This window comes from Schistocerca americana, chromosome 3 (assembly GCF_021461395.2).
Source record: "Schistocerca americana isolate TAMUIC-IGC-003095 chromosome 3, iqSchAmer2.1, whole genome shotgun sequence".
Lineage (NCBI taxonomy): Eukaryota > Metazoa > Arthropoda > Insecta > Orthoptera > Acrididae > Schistocerca > Schistocerca americana.
In genome coordinates, this window is record NC_060121.1 from 289,098,266 (window position 1) to 289,108,119 (window position 9,854).

Sequence of the window (9,854 nt, forward strand, 5' to 3'; positions counted from 1 at the left end):
GTACTGTAAGACCTTCGGTACACACACCATCAGATTATTTGACTTGTCGCTCTAACGAAGTAGGCGAGTGTCAGCAATATGTCTCGTGGTCTTATCGTGGCGTGTTTATCTTCTGCCGTTAGGTCAGACGATAGAAATGCCACTTGCACACTTAGAGTAACAGATTGACGGTGACCAACTTTAAACAGAACTTGATTAATTTTCACACACATTTATTAAAATAATAAAAAGCATAGACATTACGTAACTTGATTCTGGATGCTGTTTACAATTGACAATCTGAAGTTCCTTTGGTCTTGGTACGTTAATCTTATTCTCACATATCTCTGATACTTGACAAAGTGTCTATACATTTATCTTCATGGCTATGTACAGGAATATGGTAATCTTATTAGGTGCAGACTGAAACTTGACTATAGACTGGTACAGACTAATGTAGACTGGTACGGACTGGTGCAGACAAATGCAGTCTGGTACAAAATACCTCGCACGTTCAGGTATCACTGCGCGAGTGTGATCCGCAAGGAGAAAAGGTTCTACGTTAGCAGCAATCTCATTGGCTGCGTTACAAATTAATACGCGGATCGGCGGAAGCAGAATTTGGTCCGTCTCTAAGGCAGCGCCATCTCGTAGTGCGGAGATGGACGAGCGCTGCGCCTGCGCTGTTGTGCTTAGCGGGGCGCGCTCTAGTGGGAAAGTTGTGTACGCGCTGACTACGTGGAACTATGTACACAACAGTATGTACCTGCAAAAATACAAATAATAATTATGTAGTTTTACTATATCCCAAGTATCACCTGAGTAAGTTGTGCTCGGTTCTGGAATCGACTCTGCCAGTACCCGTTGTTCTTCTAGTGGGGCGCACAGTTGCAGACTGGCGCGGTTGGCAGCGACTGACCGCCGGCCCCCGCTGTGTTGCAGAGGTGCTGCTGGGGGGCGGCGAGGTGCCGCGGCTGCCGGGAGGCGGCGCGTTGGCGCACCACCACCCCCACCCGCCCCCGCCGCCCGTGCGTTGCACACTGCGGAAGCACAAGCCCAACCGCAAGCCGCGCACGCCCTTCACGACGCAGCAGCTGCTGTCGCTGGAGAAGAAGTTCCGCGAGAAGCAGTACCTGTCCATCGCCGAGCGCGCAGAGTTCTCCTCCTCGCTGCACCTCACCGAGACGCAGGTGAGCGACGCAGATACAAAGGCAAGTCCACGGCACGTCTAAGTTAACCATTAATTACGATGGCTTATTAACAAGGACTGAGACTTTTTTCAGCGATGTTTATTACGCCAGGTTACAATGACATGACAGATGACATGGAATAGCGACACGCACGCATACAGATGGAGGTAGTACAGAGTACACAAGGTATAAAAAGGCAGTGCGTTGACCGATTTGTCATTTCTACACAGATGATTCATGTGAAAAGGTCTCTGACTTTATTATGCTCCTTGGGATGGGAATTAACAAAATTTGAACGTGGTATATATTGGGTTGGCACAAGAGCCAACACCGTGTTACTAGAGGAGGCCGAAATGCACGCGTTTTGGCTCACGCAGGCTGGCGTGAGGAGGGAAGAACTATACTAACGTAAGGTCTGGAACATGACAAGGAATTAGAGCGTCTGTAGTCAGTGAACCATTGCTAGCAAAGTCGGCTGTACAACTGGGGCGAGTGCTGGGGAGTCTAGACTAGACCTGCCGTGTGGCGGCGCTCGGTCTGCAATCACTGACAATGGCGACACGCGGGACCGACGTATACTAACGGACCGCAGCCGATTTAAAGACTACCACCTAGCAAGTGTGGTGTCTGGCGGTGACACCACAGTATAGTTCTTGGAGCTAGACGCATACGACATTTCGTTTCAGAAATTGTTAGAAATTCACTATTCTGAGAGCCACAGTGTCAAGAGTCTGACAAGCAAACCGGGTTACAGGCATTACCTCTCACCACATACAAGTGGCTGACGGCCCTCACTTAACGACCGAGAGCAGCGGCGTTTGCGTATGAGTTGTCAGTGCTAACAGACAAGCAACACTGAGTGAAATAACTGCAGAAATCAATGTGGGACGTACGACGAACGAATCAGTTAGGGAAGTGTGGCGAAATTTGGCTTTAATGGGCCATGGCAGCAGACGAGCGACGCCAGTGTCTTTGCTAACAGCGCATCGTCGCCAGCAGCACCTGTATGGGACTCGTGACCGTATTGATTGGACCCTAGCCGACTGTAAAACTGTGGACTGGTCATATGAGTCCCGATTTCAGTTGGTAACTGCTGATGGTAGGGTGCGATTGTGGCGCAGACCCCCACAATGCCATGGACCCAAGCTGTCAACAGGGCATTGTGCAAGCTGGTTGTAGCTACATAATGATGTGTGCAATGTTTACATGGAGTGATTGGATCATCTGGTTCAACTGACTCTATCGTTGAATGCAAATGGTTATGTTCGACTACTTGGAGACCAATTACAGTCATTCATGGACTTCATGTCTCCAAACAACGATGGAATTTTCGTGGATGACCATGTCACTAAGCCACAATTGTTCGTGATTGGTTTGAAGAACATTCTGGACAGTTCGAGCGAATGATTTGGCCACCCAGATCGCACGACAGGATACCATCGAACATTTATGGGACATAAGCGAGAAGTCAGGTCGTGCACAAAATCCTGACCGGCAACACCATGCAATTATGGACAGCAATAGAGACAACATGACTCAGTATTTCTGCAGTGGATTTTCAACGACTTGTTGAGTCCATGCAACGTCGAGGTGCTGCTCTGCGCCGGGCAAAAAGGAGGTCCGACACGATCTTACGACGTATCCCACGTTTTTTGTCATCTCACTGTAATGCTTAGGCTACACGATCTTTTTCTGAGTACTTCCCACCTACTTTAATGCACAGTGTTATAACATCTCCACCAGTTATCGAACACATGGTTCAGGCCATTCTTTGTCAGGTACTACAGAATCGCCCTACTTTTCTTGAACATTGTCAGAGATTTCACCGAGCGAGGTGGCCCAGTGGTTAACACACAGGACTCCCATTCGGGAGGACGACGGTTCAACCCAACGTCCGGCCATCCAGATTTAGATATACCGTGATTTCTCTAAATCGCTTGAGGTAGTTGCCGGGATAGTTCCTCTAAAAGGGTACGTCCGATTTCCTTTCCCACCTTTCCCTAACCCGAGCTTGTGCTCCGTCTCTAATGACCTCGTTGTCGACGGGACGTTAAACACTAATCTCCTCCTCCTCAGAGTTCTGAAATCGAATACCGCGAACCTTTGCCTTTACTGATGAGAAGACTGGGGCTGTGAGGCGGATGTGGTACAGAGGTAATGTTAGACCGCGCACTGTCCGAGGAAGTTATTGTCGTTTCCTTGCCATGTGCTTCCTCAGTTCAGCCAAAACTGACGTGTAGTATCTTGCTGTAATAGTGGTGTGAGTTGAAACTGCCAGCCGCAGTGGCTGAGCGGTTCTAGGAGCTTCAGTCTGGAACCACGCGACCACTACGGTCGCAGGTTCGAATTTTGCCTCGGGCATGGATGTGTGTGATGTCCTTAGATTAGTTAGGTTTAAGTAGTTCTAAGTTCTAGGGTACTGATGACCTCAGATGTTAAGTCCCATAGTGCTCAGAGCCATTTGAACCGCTTGAGTTGAAACTGTATGCTAGTAAATCATTCCATGATAGGCAAAAAATATGATCACGATCACTGTCTCTGCAGATGGAACAACTTTCGCTTTTTCTAATGATGGAGAACCTGGCGATTCTCACACTACACTGGCTTCATTCAGGATCATAATGTCTCTTTATTGCTGATAATAGATTCTAGGTACGCATCCCATCCGCACTATACTGGGGAATGTTGACTTCTGTGCTTCAGTAACTGTTCCAAATAGCTGCCGATGTTTTCTATGGCATCAAGATCGAATGCTTTACAATGCCATTCCAGTAGCGATAGGATATGCGAGTATTCGTCAAACCGAGAACACATGTGTACTGCCCTGTGAATATATCTGTTGTCGTCTCGGATAAGAGTAGAGTCCATTGTGAAGACGAAAAGGAAGGGCAATGCTTCAATACAGAGGATGTTGAAATAATCACCCTGGATCATTAATCAAATACAGTTGATGTTCCTGAGACATATTGAGTGTCACCTTTATCTACGGTAATGATGCAGGCTGAAGCAATCAATTAAAATTTGTAGAAGCACGAGGATTCGAACCCAGTCCTGCTGTTTGTTGGTCATAAACGCTGACCACTGTGCCGCACTGGCTGTGTGCCTACCACTGCTGCACAGATGATCCTAGTATATTTCCCTTCCCGATAAAAATTCCAATTCACGCCTCAGCCCGCTGATGTTCCCCTTCTAAATTCGGATCAGTACTGCAGAAGCTCTCCAATATTGGAATAGCACCTTAACAGTCGGCGAAGCGGGCATAATCCTGTCTGTACCTCAAGTGTAGCTATAGTTAATATATTACAAGCATGATTAACCACATTTCACCCATTGGGGAACAGTAATGGGCTGAGGCGTGAGTTGGAATTTGTATTGATGAGGGAGTCTTACAAGGGTAAGTATGGTAGCTGCAGCGCCAGTGCGGCGCAGCGGTTGGTGTATCTGCCCAGCAATTAGGAGACCTGTGTGCGAATTCTGGACCTGGTATAAATTTTAGCTCATTGCTTCAGCCTACATGAACTGCGCCATTGCCTTCAGTTCCCTTCGGAAATGTTCGCTCGAAAACTGGTGAGATGGACCTGCACTCGCAGACAGTAGCAGTTCCTACAGGGTTTGAAAATGTTTCTTGTTATTGGCACAGTCGTCTCAGGGTCCTTTCGGTAAGGATCCTCTTACGATCACTGTTCTTACCCCTTGTTAGACGGCAGGGAGTAGAATATCATTCCTTGCAGACACGCTGGGCACAGATAAACTGAACAACTTTATTCACGGTGTGCTCATGTGCACATCCAAACACGAGAATTCCTTTCTGCCATTAGATCATGCCTCCACGTCGACAGGTCTTAATATACTAATTCCGTGCAAGTGTTAGGTAGTTAGTTAGTTACTTACATGTCCCATAGCTCATTTGAACTATTCTTTTATCGAAATGATGTGGAGCGAGTCAGTTTACAGGATATGTATGCACGGTTGGTGTTAACATTATCGAACACATTATTATTTTTAGTCCCATTCATGCAGCTACTCTTTTTTTATGTAAAACTTCGTCAATGGGGAATGATTTTAAATTAGATTTAAAACTTACTTCGCGACTTGTCAGACATTTTATGTTATTGGGCAAATAATCAAAAATTCTTGTTACTGCGTAGTGAACTCCTTTATGAGCGTCAGACCGCTTTAACAATGAGTAACAAAGGTCATTTTTCATTAGCATGTGTTGTGATGGCGCAGTACCTTAAAAGATACCTACATGATGTCCATGGATGAACACTGCATATCATTCTTACTGCTTGCTTTTGTGTAATCGATATTTTCTTTCTAAGTGATGAGTTACCGCAAAATTTATTGTGTAAGACATTACTGAGTGGAAATTTGTAAAATATATCAGGAGAATGATACTTTTCTTTCCAAGATTAGCAATGGAACAAACGTGCTTGAACATAACTCTTTGACAAGCTTATTAATATGCTTCTTCCAGGTCAAGTTTCGTGAATATGTACACCAAAACATTTGGATCACTCTGCCTTATTTACCCATGCTCATGTTCTGCTTCAGTTGTTGATATGACTCAAGTTGTTATACAGAAATGAATGTAATGTGTCTGCAAAAGGTACAAATTTTGGTAGTTGAATATTAAGTGGAAGGTCATTCACATATACAAGGAATAGGAATGAACCCAAGGTTGAACCCTGTGGGACTCCCTTTATGAGATTTCTTCTCCAATGACTAAAATTTTCTTTCTTCCGATCATTGTCTGAATTATTCAGCACAAGCTTTTGCATTCTGTTCATCAAGTGTGATTCAAAGCAGCCGTGCACAAAGCCACCAGTTCAATAAGACTTGAGTTTGTCTGAGAGAGTAGCATGATCCACACAATCAAACCCCTTGGAAGAAAATACCAACAGCCGATATGTTATTGTTTAACCCTTGTAGTATTTGAAGAGTGAATGTATAAATAGCACTCTCGGTTGAGAAACCCTTCTAGAATCCAAACTGTCATATGCTAAGTAAATTATTTCCATTTAAGCGTGCGACTGCTCCTGAGTACATTACTTTTACGAATATTTTCGAAAAAGATGTCAGGAACGAAACTGGACGATAATTTTCTTGCTACTTCAGTTAAACCCATATTTTCTGCTACGTTTAGCAAGTGATTCCTAAAAGTACTTGTAACTTATGAATTATAGGTTACAACATTGAAACTTAGTTCAATTGTTACGGGCTCTTGTACACTGACTGGCTGCCCTGTCTCCCGTTTCACGATCTCCCATATAGGTTTCATAAAATTAATCGCATTAATTATTTCTGTGCATACTTGTGGACACTTTAATGATTTTCCTGCAAGTACTACAGCACTTTTTGTAGTATGCAAGTAATGTCGGTTCTTCACTTACTCTAGGCTTTACATAAATTCCCCTCTTCCTCTAATATGAGATTTTAAATCCCTTAATTACCCACGGATTACTTTTCTTTAATGGACCCTCTGGATATTCTTTTAGGTAAGCGACATTAAAATATTGACACAAATTTTTGCTGCGGAAGACACTGAATTTAGCATTAGCACCTCTTTCTACATATACCTCAGCCCATACCACCCTTTCAAGCTTACTCATAAAACCCTGTGTCCTTTTCTCATTAGCCCACTGACTTACTAATATTTCTCCCCATTTTCCATCAATATTTACATTTATCAAAATTAACATGTTTTACCTTACACACTTTTCGAAAATTTATATAATTTTTTTGATACAAATTCTTTATAAATCTATCTTACTGTTTACTGAAGTGATGAGGAGTCAAGTTAATACTGTTTTAGAAGTGGTCGTTGGTGTGGCTGAAACGTCCCCTTAGAAAAATTATGAATTACTGTGCTGATAAACCTCTTACGTTATTTGATTTTCAAACAGCTGAGCAGAACTGAACGTACTCAGACATTTCTAAAAATGGTTCAAATGTCTCTGAGCACTATGGGACTCAACTGCTGAGGTCATTAGTCCCCTAGAACTTAGAACTAGTTAAACCTAACCAACCTAAGGACATCACAAACATCCATGCCCGAGGTAGGATTCGAACCTGCGACCGTAGCGGTCTTGCGGTTCCAGACTGCAGCGCCTTTAACCGCACGGCCACTTCGGCCGGCTCAGACATTTCTCCCTTTACTTATACTGATCAACGTTAAACTGACACACAACATTTTTAGCGCAATAATCTCTACAAAACAATGTCCCTGACTAACAATAACCTATACCTTTCATGAATCAATTAGCTGACAAAAATCTTCGTTACTCGAACTACTGCAATACAGCGAGCGTCAATACTGCCTGCTAAATAAAGGATTCTAACTACTGAAGGCACTAACTACTGATATGCATAGTTAGCAAATGAAAGATTTTGATAGAGATCAAAGAATGTATTTACCTTAATAATTTTCAAAAGTCATCATGATATCAAGTATTACAAATTTACTCTTTCTGATGGACACACGTCCAGATCGTCCGCTCTCAAAATTCTACCATCTCTCTCCCCACGTCCACCACTGCTGGCGGCTCACCTCGAACTGCGCAACACTGCGTGCTGTTCACATGCAACTGCCCAACACCACAATAGCAAATATTCCAACAACGCAAACCAGCCACAGGCTTCACACAGCACAGTCAGTGATTTTCATATAGAGCGCTACGTGGCGTTACCAACATAAAAACCTAAACAGCTTACTTGCATGTTGTACTACTAGAGATTTATCTTACTCACAATGTGTATCACTTTCCTTCTTCCTTGCTTTCCACACTACCCAGTTTTTGGAGGGCGTTTTCTTGATGGGAGTTGGGGTATACCGTAACAATACGTGAAACCGTTTGCTTATGACTCGCAAAATATCCAAATGAGTCTAGTGTGTTATACACGACTAAACAGATCGGTTTCTCAGCTTCCCATTGGTATGTAACATGTCTGGCCATTTATTTACGGAGAAGAGGAACCACTAAGAACAAGCTACAGCTGCTCGGCCGCTCTCACAACCGCCTATGTAGTACAGGACTTGAAAACTAAGGCAAGTTGTGAGCAGGCTGTATAGGCCACTGGGTTGATAAAGCTCACTGTTTCGTATGACCCTGCTTCTGCGCTGTAAGGTGCCGTACTGTTTATGTCCGTTAATTGTGCATCATGATCAGTTTGGCACATAGACACCACTACACAACCATGACTTACTTTAGCGGTGGAGCAGCACATAGCCACTTGTTAGCAGTTGTAAGGTATTTAAGGATGTCCAGAATCACAATGTTCTCTTTTAAAGGATTGCATAATTTTTCTAACGTGTTAGCAGCAGGGTACAGTAAATTGTGATCTGTTTTTGTAAAAAAAGGCCGTCGACTGTTGCTGATGGAAGCTGCGTGTTTGTCTGCCGGCAGGTGAAGATCTGGTTCCAGAACCGCAGGGCGAAGGCGAAGCGACTGCAGGAGGCGGAGATCGAGAAGCTGCGGCTGTCGGCGCGGCCGCTGCTTCCGCCGTCGTTCGCGCTCTTTGGCCCTCCGCCCCCGCACGCGCCACACGCCCCGTTCTTCGCTGCGGCCGCGATGGCGGCTGCGGCGGCGGCGGCCGGGGCCGGAGGCGGCGCCGGCGGGGGCGTCGCTGGGGGCGGCGCGATGCTGCGGCCGCCGCACGCGCCCGGGCTCGGGGGCGGCATCTTCGGGACGCAGCCGCACTGACACCTGGCGGACGACGCGGGCGGCGGCCCGTTCCTGGTCGACGACGACGACAGCATCGACGGCGAGACGGAGGAAGGCGGCGGCCGCAGCTGCGGCTCCCCGCCAGAGTGACTCGTCCCCAGCGCTGCGCTTCTCGAGACACCCACGCTCGAATTGCGGCTCCTGTGACGTCAGCAGACAGCACAACGAATCGACATGGCTGCAGCCCACCCGGACAGTGTAATATCAGTAGCAGACCAGTGCAGACGGGAGCTGTCCAGCTGTACATGTGTCTTACAAAGAAGTTACCGGAAACGCTGTGAAACTGCGAGGGATCTGTCTGGAATAACGAACCTTCAATGGTGCTCTTCGTAGATGCCAAAATCTGTAGAAGATCCGACTGCGATATTTATACGCTCTATCCCCCCTTCGCTATCCTGACCGACAGTTACGTCACAGATGCCAATAAATCTCCACAAAAACACTGCAACAAAATTTACGAGTGCTTAAGGAACTCTTAACTGGTTAACTAACGAGACTTCCCTCGACACGCAAAAAACGTTTAACTCTGACATCAGTGGACGTTCATGAAGGTTCCCGGAAACCAATGAGCAACGTAGGTTATTTAACCAGTTTTATCACTGTACTATTTTCGAGTCATCCTCCCTTTCCACGTACTGAACTGAAATTCGAAGAACGTGTGTTTCTTTGTTACATTCCAGGACCATATTCCTCAACATATTTTGTCTGCAGTCCGCAGACGCCGTGATCTCAGAGTGCAACAAGCTCAGTACTGTTCCTTTACAGTACTTAGTTACGTGCGTGTGAAACACAGACCATCTGCTTGATGCAATTAGGCTGTTCTCAGGTGAAAGACGGTGACTCCAAATGCGACATCAAATCGGAGAACGAAGTGGTTACATAGACGTTACGAGACAGACTCTTAAAGGAGCAAAAATCGTAATTAGAACGAACATGAAATACCTGATTGCAAGGCTGTTGT

General features: G+C 45.4%; 1 protein-coding gene across 1 annotated transcript; it reads left to right on the top strand.

Moving 5' to 3' along the window:
- The first annotated feature begins 725 nt into the window (after positions 1-725).
- Positions 726-8,872, top strand: LOC124606024 (homeobox protein MSX-2-like). The gene is made up of 3 exons (XM_047137987.1): positions 726-801; positions 922-1,169; positions 8,576-8,872. Exons 1-3 carry the CDS (start codon positions 726-728, stop codon positions 8,870-8,872), a joined length of 621 nt encoding a protein of 206 aa, XP_046993943.1.
- Positions 8,873-9,854: the final 982 nt, after the last annotated feature.

Coding starts and splice junctions, on each gene's coding strand:
- LOC124606024 (XM_047137987.1), top strand. CDS start 726: ATGTACACAACAGTATGTACCTGCAAAAATACAAATAATAATTATGTA. Junction 802..921: donor ATATCCCAAGTATCACCTGA/GTAAGTTGTGCT, acceptor GCTGTGTTGCAG/AGGTGCTGCTGGGGGGCGGC. Junction 1,170..8,575: donor TGCACCTCACCGAGACGCAG/GTGAGCGACGCA, acceptor GTCTGCCGGCAG/GTGAAGATCTGGTTCCAGAA.